Source organism: Aquarana catesbeiana, linkage group LG08 (assembly GCF_042186555.1).
Source record: "Aquarana catesbeiana isolate 2022-GZ linkage group LG08, ASM4218655v1, whole genome shotgun sequence".
NCBI classification, from domain to species: Eukaryota; Metazoa; Chordata; class Amphibia; order Anura; family Ranidae; genus Aquarana; species Aquarana catesbeiana.
In genome coordinates, this window is record NC_133331.1 from 82,114,412 (window position 1) to 82,137,983 (window position 23,572).

The 23,572-nt window shown below is 43.0% G+C and overlaps 1 protein-coding gene across 1 annotated transcript in view; it reads left to right on the top strand.

Annotated features, from left to right (window-relative positions):
• DNTT (DNA nucleotidylexotransferase) overlaps positions 1-23,572 on the top strand; it is a 670,580-nt gene that overhangs the window by 66,689 nt on the left and 580,319 nt on the right. The window contains exon 2 of the mRNA XM_073596073.1: positions 867-1,041. Within this exon, the coding sequence (XP_073452174.1) occupies positions 867-1,041 (175 nt within the window). The remainder of the gene's footprint in view (positions 1-866; positions 1,042-23,572) is intronic.

A 23,572-nucleotide genomic window follows, 5' to 3' on the forward strand; every position in this document is an offset into this window, starting at 1 on the left:
TAAACGGCCATTTTTGGGAGTTTGGACATAAACTCTACTGCTGATAAATGTCCAAAAACGTCCATGTGTGCATGGACACATAGGATAACATAGAGGGGAGTTTATGGGCTGTTTTCTGAACGCCATAAAATCGCTTTCAGGAGTCGTTTTTCTGACCGCAAAAAATGCCAAATGCTCATAAACGCTGATAAACACAGATAAACGCTCAAAAACGTGCCTCACCAGCTTTTTTTAACGTTTCTGATCCATTGAAAAAAAAAAAAAAAAACGCTAAAAAATGCTAATGTGAAAAAATGCTAAAAAATGCTATTGCAAAAACGTTAAAAAAACTTTGAAAGACTCACTGCAAAGCTACTGGCGTTTTAATAACGTTATTTTAACGTCCAGTCCATGGAGCCTTACAATCACTTTAAATGTGCGGTCAATCCAAAGCTCTGTGCCACGCCTGTAACAAATGTGTGCATGTGCGGAAGTTATGTCACCGTGGCTCAGCCATTCAAATGGCCCATTAAACCGGGTGAAGATTGAAGCCCTGTGACAGCACACCGCTGAAGGGCTTTGTTTTTCAGGTAAGTCTTATATAATGTGCTAGTATGCGATGTATACTAGCACATTATGCTGGGGGCACTGTATTTTTTTTAATAATTTTTCTACCGCTTTAAAGTACATTTATATATTATATTATATTAATTGATATCTTAGTTTTATGGCTGGAGTATGGACCCCTGGACAGTTTTAGTACTGCCACACACTGGAATATAAAAACTGCTGGTAATACAGGCAGGAACTATTGTTCACAAAAACTTTCTTTAGTATGTGAACAAATCCATACATTGTTAAATATTGTTATTATTCTCTTCTTTCAGAGACTGTGTCACTCATATTGTGGCTGAGAACAACTCTGGGGCTGAAGTTGTGAAGTGGCTGCAATCTAAGCAGTTGGACAATGTGATTAAATGTCAGATTGTGGACATCTCCTGGTTCACGGAGTGTATGGCAGCGGGATGTCCTGTACAGATAGAAAACCGGCACCAACTCACGGTGAGCCCCCAAATGTACATTATTACTATCCGTATGTTTGTATGCCTTAAAGGAAACCTGTACTGAGAAGTATAATGCCCCGTACACACGGTCGGATTTTCCGATGGAAAATGTCCGATCGGAGCGTGTTGTCGGAAATTCCGACCGTGTGTGGGCTCCATCGGACATTTTCCATCGGATTTTCCGACACACAAAGTTGGAGAGCAGGAGATAAAATTTTCCGACAACAAAATCCGTTGTCGGAAATTCCGATCGTGTGTACACAAATCCGACGGACAAAGTGCCACGCATGCTCAGAATAAATAAAGAGATGAAAGCTATTGGCCACTGCCCCATTTATAGTCCCGACGTACGTGTTTTACGTCACCGCGTTCAGAACGATCGGATTTTCTGACAACTTTGTGTGACCGTGTGTATGCAAGACAAGTTTGAGCCAACATCCGTCGGAAAAAATCCATGGATTTTGTTGTCGGAATGTCCGAACAAAGTCCGACCGTGTGTACGCCCTATAAGAGAAATACACTTTATGGGAGGTACACCAACTGACATCACCAGGGACACTAATACAATGATCAGTGCTAATAATATACACGGTCACTGTACTAATGACACTGGTTGGGAAGGGGTTAACATCTCAGGTGATCAAGGGGATAAATGTGTGCCTAACAAGTGTTATGGTGTGTATTGTGCTGATTTTTACTAAATATCTCTTGGTTTCTTATCCCTGCTTTGCAGGGATAAGAAACAGGGAGATTGTTCGCTCTGTACAGAGCCCTATGTTGATTGTCAACACAGGGCTCTGGGCTGTGATTGGACACAGCTGATCAGCAGGTCCTGGCCATGAATCATTGGCCGGGATGTGCTGACTAATGCCCCTTACACACTATAAGAAAATCCGGCGAACATTTTCGTCCGCGGAACGATCGTACGATTTTCTGACAGTGTGTACACAACTTTCGACAGCCGATTCTGACTTTCCGAACGAAAATTTCCGAAGTGACAAATTTTTCTTGTACGAGAACAGAACGAGCAATTTTCGTTTAATGTGTACCGTTTTCGTACTAGTTTCGTACGCGAACTTTCAGCTACGAAAGACTGCGCATGATCAGAAGCAACAAAAAAAAAAAAAAAAGCCTTTGTCGTATGAGAATTTGTGTGCATTATTTCTATCCTTGGTTCTGGCTTGCTGTGAAACATTGAGATAAGTCCCGCTGTGTTCAATCAGAACAGAGCCAGCGGGCGGGTATGCGCGTGTGCGCCCTTAACCTGAAAGAAAGCCGCGATGTACAGGGACATTATGGTGCCTGTATGAGTCACCCTGCCGCAGTATATGTACAGAGGTGGGTCAGCAATCGATTAAATAAACGACTACTGTCGGGGGGGCAGAGACCACGCACTGATCGAATTTTGGTCGGTCCAGCAGGCATCAGTGTATGGCTAGCTTTAGTGCCGAATATCGGGATGGAGTACAGTTCTCATGGTGGGTTGTTTGCTCTCCACCTCATCTGTTCATAAAATCTCCCATATTCCTTTCACTGATTAAAAGGCATTCTGCAATTGAAGAAGGGGTGGATGAATGTCACAATCTTCCTCCAATTACAGAATGTCTTCTATTAAGTGAAAAGAATGCAAGACGTTTTATGAATGAAACTAACAGTTTTAGCAAACACATTAAAAGACACATCATTAGATCTTATGCCGCGTACACACGGTCGGACTTTACGGCAGACTTTGCCCGGCGGACGGGATTTGGTCGGACAATTCGATCGTGTGTGGGCTCCAGAGGACTTTTCTCAAAAGTTGGACGGACTTAGATTTGAAACATGTTTCAAATTTATCCCACGGACTCGAGTCCGGTCAAAAAGTCCGCTCGTCTGTATGCAAGTTCGACGGACAAAAAGCCACCCTAGGGCAGCTATTGGCTACTGGCTATGAACTTCCTTGTTTTAGTCCGGTCGTACGTCATCACATACGAATTCAACGGACTTTGGTGGATTGTGTGTAGGCAAGTCCGTTCATTCAGAAAGTCCGTCGTAAAGTCTGCCGTAAAGTCCGACCGTGTGTACGCGGCATCACATTGCAGAATGTCCAAGAGTATTTTTTCCCAGTGTTCAGCTTTAATGAAATTTACCACTTCGGCTCTGGAAGGTTTACCCCCCCCCCCTTCCTGACTAGGCCATTTTTTGCTATATGGCACTGCATCTGTGTTATATTAACTGACAATTGCACGGTCGTGTGTTGCTGTACTCAAATAAAATGTTTGTCCTTTTTTCCCACAAATAGAGCTTTCTTTTGATGGTATTTGATCACCTCTATGGTTTTTATCTTTTGCGCAATTAACCAAAAAAGACTGACAATTTTGAAAAAAAAACAATATTTTTTTTTACTTTCTGCTATAAAACACATCCAATAAAAAAAAAAAATGTAAGACATCAAATGTCTTCATCAATTTAGGCCAATATGTATTCTGCTACATATGCCACATACAAATCCAAATAAGCGTATATTGATTGGTTTGCACAAAAGTTATAGTGTCTACAAACTATGGGATCATTTTTTTTTTTTTAATATTAATCAGCGACTTATAGTGGGACTGTGATATTGCGGCAGACAAATCGGACACCTAACTGACACTTTTGGCACTTTGGGAACCAGTAACTAAAAAATATGCACTGTCACTGTACTAATGACACTGGCAGGGAACGGGTTAACATCAGGGGCGATCAAAGGGTTAAATGTGTTCCTAGGGAGTGCTTCCTAAGACCCCTTTCACACTGAGGCGTTTTTCAGGCGCTTTTGGGCTAAAAATAGCGCCTGTAAAGCGCCTTAAAAACGGCTCCCCTGCAGTCTCAGTGTGTAAGCCCGAGTGCTCTCACACTGAGGTGATGCGCTGGCAGGACGTAAAAAAAACCTCCTGCAAGCAGCATCTTTGCAGTGCTGTAGGAGCGGTGTATACACCACTCCCAAAGCGCCCCTGCCCATTAAAATGAATGGGCAGCGCCGCTGAACCGCCTGCAAAGCACCACTGCAGCAGAGCTGTGCAGGCGGTTCAGCGCCGCTGCCTATTCATTTTATTGGGCAGGGGCGCTTAGGGAGTGGTGTATACACCGCTCCTACACCACTCCTGCCCATACCTGCAAAGTGGCGCAGGTCGTTTTAACCCTTTTTTGGCCGGTTAAAAGCACCCCACTAGCGGCTGAAAACTTCTGCAAAAACGTCAGCAAAGCGACGCTTTACCGCCGAAGCCCCAGTGTGAAAGCAGACTAACTTTGGGGGAGGTGCTTTCACTAGGGGAAGTTAAAGATCAGTGTTCCTGCTTAGCAGAAACACAGGATCGGTACATTTCCCTCTCACAGAACAGCAGTCTGCTTTGTTAACAAACTGAGTCCCTAACAATCGGCAAGTCCCGGAGGACATAGAGTCCATTGAACCTGCTGATTGGAGTGGGAGAGGGTCCCCAGCCCAGACCTGGAAGTGTCAGATCACGTACTACATACGTGATCTGGCACAGAGTGGCCGCCCTGCTTACTTAAAGAGTAACTCCACTTTTACTGCGAAAAAAACAATCCCTTCTGGGTGATCTATGTACATTGCAGAGATTTGAACAAACTTTGTTGCAGCTTCCTAACTTTGTTTTATTCTGAAGAAATAGCTGTTTGTTTCTCTGTGTCCATGTGCTCGTTGAATCTGTAAAGGTGTGATTTAATAATTATCATTAAGCGGCTGCACCTACAGGGCTCTAATAAGGAAAGTGGCAAGGTCTACATCCCTTTAGATGTGATTTCCCTTTGGAAGTATCTCACCAAAAATGACATTTTTGTTGCAGGGGATGCTCAAAATCTGACTTGTATCTTAGTGCAGACTTCTGGGAAATTCAGTGAGCCAATCACACAAGCAGGAAATGACATTTCTGGGGGATGTTCTGTACACCATCTGTGTACAGAACGCCTCCAGGTAGCCATATTGCATTGCATTTGACAGAAAATGACAGAGCTGCAGATTGAAAGGGAAAGGTCATTTGTAATAACATTCACTTACAATATGACTTGTATAGCAATTGTATATCCTATTTTATTTATAGCAATTTTTGGAGTTACCCTTTAAAAATGTAAAAGTAGCTGACAAGTAGGACTTTTATGACTGAAGAAACCCCATGGGTCTCTTATGTCATAACTGGTAACAGTGTTTGTGTACAGTGAGCCGTGCATGTGCAGTTCAGCGTATATTTACGGCACAGCTCTGTGCAGAGATGACGCACTCCGAGCCCACCCAGGTGTGTTACAACATGAAATCAATATTTTCTGTTGTAACACTGATCCTCCTCCCGGCCAATCAGGAAGCGGGTTTCGACACCGGTCACCCGATTGGCTGAAAGGACAGGCGATCCTATTGGACACCTAGGAGGAGGAGGGGAGGAGCTGGAAGCCTCCATGGAGGAGAGGACTCAGAGCCGAGCCACTGCACCACACTGCCTGCCACCTGCCACGATGGGGTAATGCCTTGTACACACGGGCGGACTTTCTGACCAGACTGGTTCGACGGGACCAATCCGTCGGACAATCCGACCGTGTGTGGGCTTCATCGGACCTGCAGCGCACTTTTTCGGTTGAAAATCAGACGGACTTTAGATTTGGAACATGTTTCAAATCTTTCCGACAGAGTCTGGTCAAAAAATCCGCTCGTCTGTATGCTAGTCCGATGGACAAAAACCGACGCTAGGGCAGCTATTGGCTACTGGCTATCAACTTCTTTATTTTAGTCCGGTCGTACGTCATCATGTACAAATCCATCGGACTTTGGTGTGATTGTGTGTAGGCAAGTCCGTTTGTTCGAAAGTCCGTCGGAAGTCCATCAAAAGTCTGTCGAAAGTCCGTCGGAAAGACTGTCGGACCTTTGATGCCAAAAAGTCTGCCCGTGTGTACACGGCATTAGTGCTAGACCAACCAGAAAACAGCGTGGGGGGGTGGGGGGTTGTTAGGTGCTGCTCGCAGAGGATGGGTGGTTGTTTGCCCCCCCCCTCCAAAAAAAACCCACCAGCCCCCACTGGATATCATCTTGGTCTGGCCAATCAAGTGACCAAAGAGTCTGAACCTGGAGGGGAAGACTGAGAAAAGTTGGAGGGCTCATGGGAGCACTGACATTGCAACGCTGAAGAGGATCATTTGCAAGGTAAAGCTGCCATAATGTGCTAGTATAATCTGCATACTAGCATATCATTGCTAAAAGCTCTTGCGGTCTTTTTTTTTTCTTTCTTTTTTTTTTTTTTGCGGGGGAAAAAAATTCCACTTTTAATTAAATGGCTTTTGAAATGCCATTAATGAGTTGAAGCTTATTTGAAATTTTAATGACTGTGTTTTCACATACACTTTAAGTATTGTTATTCATTTGAATATTGCAACCAGCACTTAATTTAAGCCGACAAAGTAGAAGCAACGCGGCAGATGGAGCCTCGCTGTCAGGCCAAAAAATGTGATTTCTCTCTCAGCAACAAGAAGTTGATTGCCGCGCTCACATAAGACCTGCTGCTGAAGGCAGAGTGTAAATATGTGCATGTAAATAAGAAATCCAACCAAAATTACTATTGTCATTGTGTGCTTCTCCCCAATGGGCATCTGCTGTGTGGGAAGGCTGGAGTATAGCTTTCCTGACAATCCCTGGCGTTTATTATTAATACTGCTTACAACGTTGACTTGCTGCAGGTTTATGGTAGTTACATTTTTCCATTCTAAACTTTTTAAAACTCTGAGAGTGAAAACTTTCGTAGTGCAGGATATGCAATGCAAATGAGCACTCAGTCCTTATTTCCCCACAACAGCCGTTCTTATTAAAATGGTAATAAGGTCAGCGGTCTCATGCAGGGTTGGCACACGCCTAATGATTTTTTTTTTTTTTTTAGACTTTAGAACATAACTACTTGTCCTGAGGTACTTTGATTAAACTTTCAATGCATTCAAAATGTGGATAAGGTCAAGTAAAAAAAAAACAACTATTTGCCTACTTGCAGGTGGTAACAGCTTTTCAAAAGCAGCAACTTATCAAAGAGGTACCTTTTAAAAGGAATGTACAATGCTTTGTACATACAGTATTTTGTTTCATTATTATGGGAAAAAAAAATAATAATAAAAATAAATAAATAAATAAAAAGCTCAGAATCATTAACTATTGTATTTAAATATCATGCTCTTTTTTGTCCAATCAGTTAAATAATGCTGACCATCAGATAGAGGACATTTAGCGGCAGAAAAAATGTACTGTTGGGGAGTACTGGACTGAAGTTAAAGCAGAAAAGGCATTTTTCTTTTTGTAAAATATTTATTGGATTATTACAATACAGAGTATAAACCAGCCTACAATGGAAAGCATAGAGCTGAGAAACTCTAAAACACATTAGCAGTCCAATGTATAAGATGAGTAAGGGGGAATAATGAGTGTGGGGGTGGGGGGAGTAGGGGAAGGGGAAAAAAAAGGGTGTATTTACCTGTAAACAATGCTATATGACATACCATGGAAGAAACAATAGCAGCATATCAAACCCTGTAATGTAGGATCCAAATCACATCAATTAAGATAAGGATCGGGCTTGGAGGCAACTTACACTGAAATCTATGGGTACAGGTCGGCTAGAAGTCGCCTTGAAGTAGTACAGGAACCTTTTCTGAAGTCGGATCGACTTCAGTAGTTTACATGAAGACAGCTCTCATTCACTTCGATGGAATTTCTTACGTCCAGTGACTTGGGGCGACTTGAGGTCTGACAAGTCGGAGCCAAAGTTGCTGTAGTGTGAACCGGCACACAGGAGTGGAAGAATCTTTATCAGTATTAGAGTGAGGACTGTTATAAGTGGTAAAAAATAAAAATAATATTGATAAATAGGGTTGCCCGTCTGGGACTAGAGGATTGTGGCCAGTAAACATTACTAGAACAGTGGCACAATGAGGGGGGGCTCAAAGCGACAGCGGGTTGGAAGGATTGGGCAGATCAGATATTTTGAGTTTGCCCAAAGTTTTAGTGAGATCTTGTTTCAAGTACCAGTCAGTATATTGGAATGGATGTCTGATAGATGATAATTCTACGGTAGTGAAAAGCTATTTTTGTTATTTCGTCTTTGACCACTTGCTGACCAGCCGCTGCCATTATACTGTGGCGGGTCGGCTCGTTACCGCTAATCCTCGTAGCTGTACATCAGTCCCATTAACAGCTAAAGCAGAAGTGCACGGCGGGGGGGCTGATGTGTGTGGCTGGCGGCTGCGATGTCCGCTGGACACCCGCGATCGCTCCACAGAGAGCCAGAATGGAAATCTGTCAATGTAAACAAACAGATCCCCGTTCTGATAGGGAAGTATAGAATGATCATCTGTTCCTAGTGATTAGGAACAGCGATCTCTCTGTACTCCCAGTCAGTCCCCTTCCCCCTACAGAAAGAAACACCTCCCAGGGAACACATTTAACCCCTTGATCGTCCGCTAGTGTTAACCCCTTCCCTGCCAGTGACATTTATTGTCAGAAACCATGAGTCAGACTGAGACAGACGTACAGTTAAATCACACTTGTTTAATAATAATAAAAAAAGGTTAACAGAGTAAACGTAGTCAAAACATAGCCAGAGTTCAGGAACCGGAACGCATAGTCAGAAAAGCCAAAACGTCCGGGAGCCAGACATGAGCACAGTAGAGCAGCAAGCAGGATCTGGAGCCAGAAGGAATGTCAGCCAAGCAAGTCTTTAACAGGAACACAGGAGAACATCTCTAGAGATGTAACCCAGACGAAGACAAAGATCATCTGGACTGGACAGCTTAAGTAGGCAGGACCGACTAGCAGGATCATCAATAGGTGAGTCACTGTGGAGAGATAGGAGCTGGCAATTAGCTGACAGCTGAGTGGCCAGCTCAACGAAAGAAGGGCTGGGCCCAGCCCTGACATTTATACAGTAATCAATGCATTTTTATAGGACTGATCGCTGTTTAAATGTCACTGGTCCCAAAAAAGTGTCCAATCTGTCTGCCGCAATGTTGCAGTCCAGCTAAAAATCACTGATTACCGCCATTACTAGAAAAAAAAATTATAATAAGAATGCCATAAACCTATCCCCTATTTTGTAGATGCTATAACTTTTGCGCAAACCAATCAATATATGCTTATTGCAATTTTTTTTACCAAAAATATGTAGAAGAATACATATTGGCCTAAACTGATGAAGAAATTTGTTTTTTAAAAGATTTATAGCACAAAAAATTAAAACCGCAGAGGTGATCAAATACCACAAAAAGAAAGCTCTATTTGTGGGAAAAAAAGGCCAATTTTGTTTGGGTACAGCGTCGTACCACCTTGCAATTGTCAGTTAAAGCGACGCAGTGCCGTATCGCAAAAAATGGCCTGGTAATTAAGGGGGAAAATCTTCTGGGGCTGAAGTGGTTAATGCCTTATTTATTTTTTATCTTGTAGTTTTAGTCTGGAATTCTACTTAAAGTGTTGTAAACCTCTGACAATAAATATAAAGAAAGCATATCCCTCCATAGTGTGTACTTGTTTCTATTAAAAGCATTAAGTGTCGATTTTGTCTGCTGCTTTCTATCAGCATGAATCACTTCTGATTAGTTATCCTGACACCAAGAGAAAAAAAAGAGACAGTTGATTGACAGCCTTAGCTCTGTTCCAGTGTTCTGTGTAAAGGGGGTGTGGTGTGTCCCTTCCCTCCAATCAGCTCTCAGAGCTATTCTCACTGAGCTCTGCAGGGTGTAACTTCAGCTCTCCACCCCCTTTTTCTGAATTCTCAGACAAACTTACAAATTCAGCACGTTGAACAGATGTAAAGAAGAGAAGACTGGAGATGTTTCATCTCTGTGTATCACCTGAGGATAGTCCCATCACTTGATAAGGATTTACAACCACTTTAAGGGGCTCATTTACACCAGATGCAGTCAGTGGCATTGCTAGGGGGGGCAGTCTGCACCCGGGTGACATCGCTGGAGAGGTGACACCATCCCGAGGCTGACAAAAGCCCTGGCTCCCTTAGGCAGTTTTTTTTTCAGCCAGCCCGGAACACATCTCCAGCGCCACAGCCTGTGTCTTCCTCCTCCTCTCTCCACTCCTGCACTGGTGGCTGAACCTGTGTCACTATCTATTCTCCGCACAGGTGGCGTGGCTGCACAGCGTGTGTCCTCTCCAGCTACCGCCCGGGCGTTCTGTGTACCTGAGCCCCGAGCTGGTGTGGTAATGGGCAGGGGGGTCAGCTTGTGGTGGGTGGGGTGTCCTGTCCTGTCCTCCACCGCCCAAACCGAGGTGTTGTGATGGGTCGGTTGAGCTGCTCAGAGTTGGCGGGATAAGAGCAGACTCCGCCGTCCTGTTCTGGTTTGTTAGTGTGGTGTGTGTGGGGGGGGGGGGGGGCAGGGTGCTGGTGGCTTGATGATGAGATGTTGGTTTTTGCTGCTGTACAGCTATATAACTAATATAGCTGTACAATAGCACACCCCCCTCCCGTTCCTGGTTTTCAGACCAGCTCAGGGTGGGAGGCTCAGTCAGCTACTATAACTATATATAAAATAGATGTGTCCAGCAGCATTCCAACCAGGCCACCTCCCCGCCAGCTATCAGATCGCCTATCAACGGGGGAGGTGGCTGCTGGACACATCTATATTATATATAGTTATAGTAGCTGACTGAGACGCCCACCCTGAGCTGGTTTGATAACCAGGAACGGTGGGGGGGTACTGCTGTTTCTGCCACCCATATATAGTAGCTGAGCCACCCTAAACTGGTCTGTTAAGGGGGGGTGGTGTGGGTGGGGTGTCCACAGCTCAGGTGTAGATAGACATCGACCTTCACACACATCAGATTCGTCCAGCGAGCAGAAAGTCACAGCAGCATCTTGCCGTCTTCCCTGGCTGCAGCCATCAGATACCGTCCACCACGCCCACAGTCCAGCAAGCAACACACCTTGTTGTCAGCAGGACACAGCATCTTGCCATTAGGGATGAGCTTCGAGTTCGAGTCGAACTCATGTTCTACTCGAACATTGGCTGTTCGCAAGTTCACCGAACAGCGAACAATTTGGGGTGTTCGCGGCAAATTCGAATGCCGCGGAACACCCTTTAAAAGTCTATGGGAGAAATCAAAAGTGCTAATTTTAAAGGCTTATATGCAAGTTATTGTCATAAAAAGTGTTTGGGGACCCGGGTCCTGCCCCAGGGGACATGGATCAATGCAAAAAAAAGTTTTAAAAACGGACGTTTTTTCAGGAGCAGTGATTTTATTAATGCTTAAAGTCAAACAATAAAAGTGTAATATCCCTTTAAATTTCGTACCTGGGGGGTGTCTATAGTATGCCTGTAAAGGGGCGCATGTTTCCTGTGTTTAGAACAGTCTGACAGCAAAATGACATTTGGAAGGAAAAAACTCATTTAAAACTACCCGCGGCTATTGCATTGCCGACAATACACATAGAAGTTCATTGATAAAAACGGCATGGGAATTCCCCACAGGGGAACCCCGAACCAAAATAAAAAAAAAAAAAATGATGTGGGGGTCCCCCTAAATTCCATACAAGGCCCTTCAGGTCTGGTATGGATATTAAGGGGAACCCCAGCCAAAATTTTAAAAAAAAATTGACGTGGGGTTCCCCCTAAATTCCATACCAGACCCTTCAGGTCTGGTATGGATTTTAAGGGGAACCCCGCGCCAAAAAAAAAAAAAAAACGGCGTGGGGTCCCCCTAAAAATCCATACCAGACCCTTATCCGAGCACGCAACCTGGCAGGCCGCAGGAAAAGAGGGGGGGACGAGAGTGCGGCCCCCCCCCCTCCTGAACCGTACCAGGCCACATGCCCTCAACATTGGGAGGGTGCTTTGGGGTAGCCCCCCAAAACACCTTGTCCCCATGTTGATGAGGACAAGGGCCTCATCCTCACAACCGTGGCCGGTGGTTGTGGGGGTCTGCGGGCGGGGGGCTTATCGGAATCTGGAAGCCCCCTTTAACAAGGGGACCCCCAGATCCCGGCCCCCCCCCTGTGTGAAATGGTAAGGGGGTACTTACCCCTACCATTTCACTAAAAAACTGTCAAAAATGTTAAAAATGACAAGAGACAGTTTTTGACAATTCCTTTATTTAAATGCTTCTTCTTTCTTCCTTCATCTTCTTCTTCTTCTGGTTCTTCTGGCTCTTCTGGTTCTTCCTCCGGCGTTCTCGTCCAGCATCTTCTCCGCGGCGTCTTCTATCTTCTTCTCCTCGGGCCGCTCCGCACCCATGGCATGAGGGGAGGCTCCCGCTCTTCTCTTCATCTTCTTCTCTTCTTCATCTTCTTCTTCATCTTCTTCTTCTTCTTCTCTTCTTCATGTCTTCTCCGGGCCGCTCCGCAGCCATGCTGTGGCATGGAGGGAGGCTCCCGCTGTGTGACGGCGTCTCTTCGTCTGACGTTCTTAAATAACGGGGGGCGGGGCCATCCGGTGACCCCGCCCCCCCCATGTTCGTGTTCATAGACTTTAATGGTGTTCGCGTGTTCGAACGAATTTTTTTCCTGTTCGCATGTTCTGGTGCGAACCGAACAGGGGGGTGTTCGGCTCATCCCTACTTGCCATCTTCCCTGCGTCTTTCAGATCCCGTCTGACACAATATGTCAGCAGGTCAGTTCCAAAATCTAATTTAAATCATCATTGCCAAGGATGCCATTGGCTGCTGTCCTCAAGGCAGTGTTATATGCGGTGACACCATGTTTTACATCGCCAGGTGACACCAACCCCAGTGACGCCACTGGATGCAGTCAAACATGTGGGATGAATGCATATGCAAGAACAATTTATGTATTTCAAAGAGCTTAGTTTACACCATTGCAGTGCTTTCATGCACATTCGAAAAAAAGTACAGCATGCTGCATTTTGTTGCATTTTTTTTAGCATGTAAAGTACTGGAATGTGCGTAAACATACTGAAAATGAATGTAAGTGCAATTATAAATAATGCATACACACACATCACAAATGCACTGCAAACATGACAAAAATGCACTACAAATGCACCACAATCACATTACTAATACATGTGAACATGCATGCAAAACTGCACACAGAACACGTTGATTTTGTGTAAACAAAGCCTGAAACTGAACTACAGAAAAATGATTTTGGGCTGTTTGATGTGTAAAATGAATTACTTTCATTCATTCCCTACAGTACTGTAAGCACTGAATGTCTGATGCTGAGACTTGTAGTTCCAGTGGTAGCATGCTGCAAGGTGTCCTGTGATAGAGCAGGAGAGAGCATGACATTCATCTGCTCAACTTCCAATCGCAGGAAGGCTTGCATGCAATGGAATGAAAAAAATGGTATTTTTTAGGGTTGTGGCGATACCACTTTTTTAAGACCAAGTACCAAGTTTTTTTCAAGTACTCGCCGATACCAATACTTTTTTTTTAATGTCATGTGAGAGTGGTACTAGCATGCAGCACTGATGGGCACTGATGGGGCATGGACTGTGTCACTAGTTTTTATTTTTTTTATTTATTTATTGTTTTTTTTGTGTTTTTTTTATTTTTTTTTAATTTTATAAAGCTTTCTTTTTTTTTTGGGGGGGGGGGGGGGGGGGGAGTGGACGGTGGCAGTATTTTTTTTATTTTTTTTTACAATTTAACTTTTAAATATTAATTTCACTTTTTATCAGCCCTGTTGGGGGGGCTTTGGTGAGATATAGACCCCTGACACCTCCCCTTTGAGACAGGGAAAGGGACTGAGGACAGAGATTCCCCAGTCCCTTTCTCTGCAGGCTCGACTGCACTGAAAATGAATGGACAGGAGACAGCAGCTCCTCTCCATTCATAAACTGAAGCATCGTAAACACAGATTACGATGCTCATTAATAAATGGACAGTCAGTGATCACTGACTCTGCTCATTCAGAAAAGGAAGGAGCCGGTAAATGACATATTTACAAACTCCTTCCTCTGCTTTCTCTCCTGATAGATCTGGGACCAGATGTGGAGCCGGAGAGCCGGGGAGGACAAAGAGGGATCCAGAGGCGGACACAGAGGGGGAGCGGAGGAGTACACAGAGGGGGATCAGAGGGCGACATGGAGGGGGACCAGAGGAGGACACAGAGGACCTGGGGAGCTAGAGGAGGAGTACACAGGGAAAGTTGGGAGGATCGGTGCAGGCAGTTACAAGCACTGATCTCCCTGTATAGCTTTCAATAAAGCAACTGAAAGCCGCGGGGGGAGAGGAGGAGAAGTGGTTGTCAGCTGGAGAAGAGGCGCTTGAGAGGGGATATGATTTCAATATACAAATACTGTACTGGTGACCCCACAATAGGAATAAAACTTTTTCGCAGAAGAGAGTTTAACAAGACACATGGCCACTCATTACAATTAGAAGAAAAGAGGTTTAACCTTAAACTACGTAGAAGGTTCTTTACTATAAGAGCGGCAAGGATGTGGAATTCCCTTCCACAGGCGGTGGTCTCAACGGGGAGCATCGATAGCTTCAAGAAACTATTAGATAAGCACCTGAACGACCACAACATACAGGGATATATACTGTAATACTGACACATAATCACACACATAGGTTGGACTTGATGGACTTGTGTCTTTTTTCAACCTCACCTACTATGTAACTATGTAACTATGTAACTTATTCCTGGAGTTCAGCATTAAAGAAAAATACCACTATATATTCTCTTTAAATGGAGCAATGGAAGGTATCTATTCTGTTCAGGTGGGAAGTAAGGGAACTGAGTAAGGCAGGGGTGAGCGGTAGCAAATTAGGACATATATTAGGCCACTATATGTATTTTTTTTTTTTTAATCAAAACTTTTTTTATTCACAAGGATAATGGGTAACTGTACAGTACAATAAAAAGGTATACATAGAAAATAGCAACAGAAGCGTATACATAATGTATATACCCAAATGCAGAGTTTGCAGTTACCTTGTACCAAGCCCATATAATCTTATTTCTGGTAAAACTTGAAATGAACTGCGGAGGAGCAAGGTTTGGGCTATCCAGCCAGCTCTGCCATATAAGATTGAAATTTTTAACAGCATTGCGATGTCGATATGCCAACTTTTCTCTGAGGAGAAGAGAGTTAACATAGGTAATCCATTGGGCCCTAGTAGGCACAGCAGATGCCAGCCAGAGTGCTATAAGTTTCCTAGCAAGGTATAGTAGTCTGGTTACCATAATATAAATACCTTTTGGATACATTTCAGCGTCAATCGCCCCTAGGAGGCACACCAATGGGCTAGATATTATGGGCGTTTGGGCCAATATGGAGTCTGAGTGACCTCCGTCCAATATCTTGTAAGCTTTGAACACCGCCAGATCATATATATGAAGTCTCCCCTATGGATGGTACACTTTGGGCATAAGGTAGAGTCTCTTCTTCCCCGATCGTACAACTGAATGGGTGTGAGGTAGGACCTATGTAGTATGAATAATTGTGACAGTTTATGAGATGCCGACATCTACACCACCAGGATTGACTCTAAGGCCTTCTCTATATGTATTTGATAAAATAGCTATTTTAGCAAAATATTAGTAAAATATACCCTTCTGGATCTGAAATTAAAAATATGTTTGTTTGTTTTTTTTCTTTGAGAAACAGACTAAAGCAAAGGGTAAATCCAGCCTTATGGATACACAATTCTAAAGTGTCTATACAACATATGAGGGTGACATTTTCCACAGGTTCCTTTTGAACACAAATTGAACATTACAACACTGGTAATGCTTTCTCGGAGATCTCCTGTAAGGTCACCTAAGTGCTTGATATTAACTTCAGAGCAGATACTTCCACTGCAGTTCTGAATACAACCTTCAGCTAGCATGTGATGATTTAATATTAAGACAGATGTCCGTTCCTTACACTATTTTCTTTTTTAATAATATATGCAGTTGTACTTTGCTTTTGAAGGCATACATGTTAAAACTATATTAAAGGTTATTAATACATATCATGATCATATTCTGTATGTATTAGAGCCAGAGCAATGACTTCACAAAGTGTTGTATTAGACAACTTAATGCAGTTAGCATTGTCAAAAATGGGAAACCAAACATCTAACAACTTAAAAAAGCAGCTGTAAAAAAGTAAGGTGGGAAAGATAAAGACTGTATGGTAAGTTGATAGATGTCGGAGAGTGGGAGCCTTTGTCGATGAGCCAAGGTCTGTTAACTCGGAGTGGATGTAGGGGTCCAGAGACTATTACGCAATTATTAAAATTTACCGGTAGGATATGGGTGACCCATGGGTCCCAGATCTTCAGCTAAAATTTTTTTTTTTTTTTTTTTTTTAACTTTAGTTATGGAAAGAGTTGGAAATTATAAAAAAAACCCTTTGTCCCATCGGGGGGGGGGATTTCCTTTTACTTTCTGTTCTAAAGACCCAACAGGTAATCCATCCCAAATTATGAGAAATAGACTGGTGTCTTCATTGGAAGATTGTTCCTCACCTTCTGTTCTGGCGGCATTTGTTAAATTTAGATTTCCCAACTCTCTTATGCCAAACAGAGAGGGTGAATTTGCCTAACTGGGACTCTGTCCACAATAAACCTGATAGGATTGCCAAAACTACCCCCACTTTTTCTAAACTAAAAGAAAAATGGAATTTAGGTATACTTTAACAGCATAATGATTTTTCATATTTGAAATAAAAAGATCTTATATTAAATATAGATAAAATATTTTTATGATATTAAATATCTCTTATATTAAATAAATATTATCTAATATTTATCATAGCTTGTTCTAACAAAGTCTTAAAGAGGAACCTCACTCACTGTTTTTTTACTTCGCTTTTACCTGTTATGCAAGGTTGTCCTCAATTCACATACCAATCTCCCAAAGCAAATCCAGTGTTGTCCTGCTGCGATATACTGTTCAGGTGACATAGATGTCCTGCATTGCCATCTTCTCATCTGACATCATTGGGAGCCTGGCTGCTTCTCTTGGGTTGTTTCAGTCAGACCCCGGATGACACACAACAGGCCTGCCCACCCGCTGTTGTGTGTCTCTTTTCCTGTAGCCTTCTGGAATGTCATGGAGGTTGTGGAAGCCACAATACATCATTCTTGCCTAGGCGAGAATGGAGATGGGGACATGGCTGTAGTAAAAAAAGAAAAGCTTTTTCATATTGCAGAGGAAGTTGCAAGGAACAAACCTTCCTTTTGAGAGTGAAGGTCTACTTTAAAGAGACTCAGTCATGTACTAAAATATATTCAGCTAAGGACAAACCTGTAAAGAAGAGGATGAATACTTACCTATCCTGCTGCCTTCACTGCCGAATGATCTTCGTGGACCTCTACAGTTCGCACTAGTTCTCCCCTCTTTACGCCAATGCAGGAGAGATGGGGACCATAGAGATCGACACTCCCAGTGGACTGCGTTGGATTATTGAGCAGAGAGAGATAAGTATGCCCTTTGTTAAAAGCATTTTAGTACTTGACAAGGTCTCTTTAAACCAAGCTGGAGACACTTGGAATCTCATTCTACATGTTAGTAATTTTGGAGTCAACAATGAATGCATTATAATAGAGATCTTGTTTTGGTGTTAAAGATTTAGTGTGAATGAACGTGAAGTTTAAATTGAAATTGACTCTAGTAGTATATGAATCCTATTGCCAAATGACCTTTTCATATGAATGAGTCAGTTTTTAAGTGATTTGCTATTGGCATTTTAATAGGGAAAGATTTCCTTAACAGGCTATAAATTCGGGTGCAATGATGATAAATCTTATCAGTCAGAATATGTCATGACTGGTATAATTATCCCTCTGTATTTTACTCCAGTATATGATAGATGTACACCTCTCTTGTAATTAACATATGAAGTGCGTACGCTATACCAGCCACTGGAAAGGGCATTTGCGCATTTTGTTTTCGACTTTCAGCCCTCAGCCAGGAGGAACTCCTGTCTATAAATTCCTTGCTGATTTTTAATCTTGAGAGGTCGCAGCTCCAGAGCACATTATAGTAAAGGTTCGGTGGTTCTATTTCATTTCTATGATCTGTTCATCAAAGCAATGTTTTCCAATCCTCCTGCAGTCTTTTCTTATTTCTTCAACATTTTCTGAAGCTAGAGGGATTTTTAATCCTAAGTGTGTTAAAACGGATGGAAAACTCTTCATTGTCCTAACAAAGTACGAGGGAATTCATACAAATTTATGGTTAGAACCTTTTATGTAAATTTGATAAAAATCAAAGTAAAACTTTAAGCTGGAGCATTGAGCATGCATTCCGGAGTGGTTATCTCAATCCTTTTATCAAAGTTTGTGCTAAGAATTGTCTATACTGGTCAGGCAAGTTATTTTACCGATGGTATCTTGGCATGATCTAATGTCGGTGCAGAAGGCACCGACATCAGATAATGTGAAGCCTGTTAAGGCTTAGCTTAATGAGGAAGTAAACCCCCATGAGTTTTACTTTCTCTTTTGCTCCCCAAAAGGCCTGCAAAGTAAAAGCATAATGGGCTAGTATGCAAAGCCCGCTCTGTCCCCTGTGCAGGCCGCGTCCATCCTCGCCCCTCTTCCTTCTCGTCCCCGCGGACTCCGGCTCTGTGACTGGTCGTATCCACGTGAAGTCACTCCTGCGCGCCAGTCACGGCACATGCTGGGGAAAGAAACGTCACGGTGGTCCATTTCTTCACAGCGCATGCGCCGATGACGACATCGCCGCACTACAAGTGAAATATCTCCTAGACGGCACACGTTTAGGAGATATTTCCACTACCTAAGCCTTGTTCTAGGTTGACCTATAGATAAAAGACAAACAAAAGGGTTTACAACCACTTTAAGTAGTTAAAGTAGGTTAAAGTTAGTGGGTTGAGTCTTTTAATTGTTAAAGAGTAGCTAAATTCAAGAAATAAGTTTTGCAGTTTTCCATTCCTTAGATGTGGTGGTTGCTTTTGTTTTCTTTTTTTTTCAGGCTTCTTTCCTATATTGTTACTTGGTGAAGCTGCCAATAAAGTGGACCTTCCCCCTTTTACTAAATTTCACATCAGCATGCATCACTGCCTGCTAATGTGAAGTTATCCAACACAGATTAAAAAAAAAAAAAAAAAAAGCTTTTTTTGCATCCACTTCCTGATTCCCCTAGTTGCCCGTTCACACCACAAAATTGTCCTCCAGATCTGTTCCAGGTGCATTTTCTGCATGCGCATTTTTGTTGCGTTTCCAGGCGCATTCCAGATACATTTTTTTCTTCTTTTTTTGCTGTTTTTCTTTTCACTGTACTAGGGTCCTGTGCGTGTATCTGAAAAAAAAAATGTGCATTTATTATTTTTTTTAAAAAGTGAACATATCCTTAAAAAAAAAAAAGAGAAGTGTAATGTCGTAAGGTGCATGCGCGAGACGAGGTACATGACTTCATGCGTTCCATCTTGCATATGCGTAGGACGACATACTTTTCAAAATGGTGGCACAGGAGCAGGGACACCGGCTGCACAGAGGCAGCCTGAAAAGGGATCTACAACAAGGAAAGTCATCATGGACATAGGTAAGTCCTAGGATGACACCACATACATGACATGACATAACTCCTCACCCTCTACTAATGTTCATAACATAGGGGAGGTGTTTGTGGGTTCACAGAGTACTAGGAATAATGCTAATAAAAATTAATAACAGCACAGCACAGGCAGGGAGCACAGGATATAATGAGCTCCCTGAATTTTTGGCAGGATCAACGGTAGTTTTTGCACTTAACCACTTGCCGACCGCCTCATGTACATATGCATTCGGCAGAATGGCATGGCTGTGCAAATGGGGGTACCTGTACGTCCCTTTGAATTTGCCGCCATGTGGTCGCATGCGCACCGCCGCAAGCTCTGTGAGTAGGATCGCGGGTCCCACGGACTCGATGTCCGTGGGGATACCTGCGATTGTCTCATGGAGAGGAAGAACGGCGAGATGCTTGTTTACATTCTGCCTAGTGACACTGTCACTGATCATAGCTCCTTGTGATCGGGAGCTATGATCAGTGTAGTGTCACTCGTAGCCACGCCCCCTAACAGTTAGAATCACTCCCTAGGACACACTTAACCTCTTCCTGGCCAGCTAGTAGTTAACCCCTTCACTGCCAGTGTCATTTTTACAGTAATCAGTGCAATTTTATAGCACTGATCGCTGTAAAAATGACAATGTCCCAAAAATGTGTCAGAATTGTCTGATGTGTCCGCCATAATGTCGCAGTCACGATAAAAATCGCTGCTCGCCGCCATTATTAGTAAAAAAAAAAAAATTATTAATAAAAATGCCATAAAACTATCCCCTATTTTGTAGACGCTATAACTTTTGTGCAAACCAATCAATAAACACTTATTGCTTTTTTTTTTTTTACCAAAAATATGTAGAAGAATACGTATCGGCCTAAACTGAGTAAAAAAAATGTTTTTTTATATATATTTTTAGGGATATTTATTATAGCAAAAAGTAAAAAATAATGCGTTTTTTTCAAAATTGTCGCTCTGTTTTTGTTTATAGCGCAAAAAATAAAAAACGCAGAGGTGATCAAATACCACCAAAAGAAACTCTATTTGTGGAAAAAAAGGACATCAATTTTGTTTGGGAGTCACGTCGCACGACCACACAATTGTTAGTTAAATCGACGCAGTGCTGAATCGCAAAAAGTGCTCTGGTCTTTGGCCAGCCAAATGGTCCGGGGCTTAAGTGGTTAAAGAGGAACTGCAGTCTGCTCACATAATTTGTAATAAAAACATCTCTGCCACTCTGAAGCTTCCCTCCAACCAATTTGCATATTATTTTATATATACTGGGATTCTGTACTTGCCAAATATGCTGCAGAAATCTCCCTCCACTGAGTCTGGCTGCAGCCATTTTAACTGTGGGCAGCTGAAGCTGCTGCCTGTTCACTTCCTGGATTTACACAGACACACAGAAGCACACCTCCAGCTCTGCAGCCCTGCAGCTTTCATTGGCCCTGTTATGACTCATCCCCCTCCTTTCCTGACAAACTCTCATAAGAGTGAGAGAGAGAGAGCTGGGCATAATGTCATAAGCCTAGGCTTTTTTACCAGACAAGAAACAGGAAGTGGTCTGTATAAGGTATTTATTGGCAGAAAAAAAATGCTTTACTTTCCAAAGTTAAAACAACAAGGGCAGAAGATTTAATAGATGGAAAGTTGAAAAAATGCCTGAAGGTTCCCTTTAATAAACAGATATAACAAAACACTTTTAATGGTATAATTAACAGAAAAAGGGAGAAAGTAAGAGATGTTCATTGTTAGGATTTACATACACTTTAACCACTTGCCGACCAGCCGCCATCATTATACTGCGGCAGGTCGGCACATTCCCGGGAATCCCCATAACTGTACATCGGCCCTTTAAACAGCTCTAGCAGGCGTGTGCGACAGGGGACACGATGTGCGTGGAGGGCGGCCGCGATGTCCCCCGGCCACGCGCGATCGCAGGCATGAGAGCCAGAACGGTGATGTGTGAGTGTAAACACACACACACACACATCCCCATTTTGTCAGGAGAGGACAGATCGTCTGTTCCTACTAAGCAGCGATCTGGCTCCTCCTCTAGCAGTGGCGTCACTAGGGGGTGTCTTTTGGGGCTTTAGCCCCGAGTCTCTGCAGGGGTCCCCAAGGGGAGGGGAGGCTCTCTGGGGACCCTGAACTAAGTGGGGGGCTCTCTGGGGACTCTGATTTTAAGGGGGAGGCTCTATGGGGACCCTAATGTAAGGGGGGCTCTCTGAAAACTAAAAACTAAAATAAAATGGGCATCAGGAGGTGGCAGTATCGGCTTCTGAATGCCCGATAACCTCTTTTCACCATCCACTGAAAAGCAATCCACCCTGGTCAGTAAATTTTACCACTAGTGTGAAAGGAGCCTAAGTGCTGCTGGCTCTCCTCCAATCCACTTATTCTTAATTTTACACTTATTTCATTATTTTTACACTTATATGCATATTCATGTGAATAAATGTAAATAAAATATTCCATTGCTGGTTCTCCCTAAGCCTGTGTTCGCACTTGTACAGTACGTTATGTGCATTATGTTAGGACAGCCTTTGTATTGTGAATGGGCTGCCAACACCCCCCCCATTTTGGTCAAAACTGCACCTGACTCTTTTACAGGAACATAGCACCTGGCAATGCGTTGCTGTATGTTGCAACACGCTGCAGTACAGGTTAGTTGCCTTAGTGTGTTGGGATGGCATACATGACTTATAACAATGCAGTCTGCTGTAGGTTGATTTTGGGTCACAGCAAAGCACCTGTAAGTGCACTCCTTAGACCCACAAGAGAAGTATGGTCAAGAGAACTTCGGCCATACTTTTCTTCTAACCCCTAGGCACTGACGGTAGGCAAATAGGCTTCATAAAATATTAAAATAGAGGTATGGCGCTTCCTTATAAAGTGTGTACTAAATAATAATGTGACCGATATGAACTATACCATACACAAACAGTGATAAGTGATCATATAAGTGCCCCCATAACTGGTAAAATATATATGTGATACGAAACGTGAAGAAGACCCTAATTAGGTACCATGCACCTATATGCCCAGGTAATTTCCAAAAAGTACCACTAGGTGTGGCTGCTGATACACTAAGCAGCTAATATGATGATTCCAACATATATATATGCAAAAAATATAAAAAAATATAAAAAATAATATAATATACCAGTGCAATCAAATCCAAAAAATTGTTATAGACCCAAATGGTCTGCAAAATGTGTAATAGCTTATATGGATAGAAAAAATGTTCTGTCACAAGTAATGCATCCCAAACTGCAAATAACGGAAAATTATATGTATATAAATATGCAACAAGGTTGTATACCAGTGCAATCAAATCCAAAAAATATGTATCCAAATGATCTACACAATGTGTCTCAAGATATTTGAATAAAGAAAGAATAATAAAAAACACAACAAAAAACTGTCACACGTGATACGTCCCAGATTACAATTAGCAGATGAAAAAAAAAAAAAAAAAAAAAAAAAAAAAAAAAAAGGTTCCAAAAGCCTGGTGACTGTGGTGCCCTTATAGATGAAAGATCCGTGACTTCTGTGCTCCCCCTTTTGGCTCCCCACTCACCGACTCCCACTGCCCCTGCAGGGGTAACAGGCACTTCAGGATCCCAATCCCGTCTTCTTGGCCGATATCCCGTGGTCACTGAGATAGGATGTCCTCTCTCCCAGGCGTTTCCAAGTAGCCTCTTTGTACCACCTCCTTATATCACGTCCAAGACAGGGATCCCCAAAGAAATCCTCATAAAAAGAGATGCCACCTCATAGTGTAGTAATTAAATTAAAACTTTATTGCCGTAAAAAACTCCCCACATGGGAGAAATTAAAAGCATGTAACACTACACTATGGGTGAAGCCGAAAGCCAGGAAGTAATTCACCGCAGCGTGCGGTCCAGCTGCGTTCCAGGCTCTCTCGCTCCGTACCCGGAAATGACGTAAGTGCGTAGCTCCGCCTTACGCGTTTCGTCATCGACGTTTTCAAAGGCGGCGCCATCTTACTACACCTCACAGGTTATAAGGTGAGCGGACATGCTGGATCCTCCCCGCTC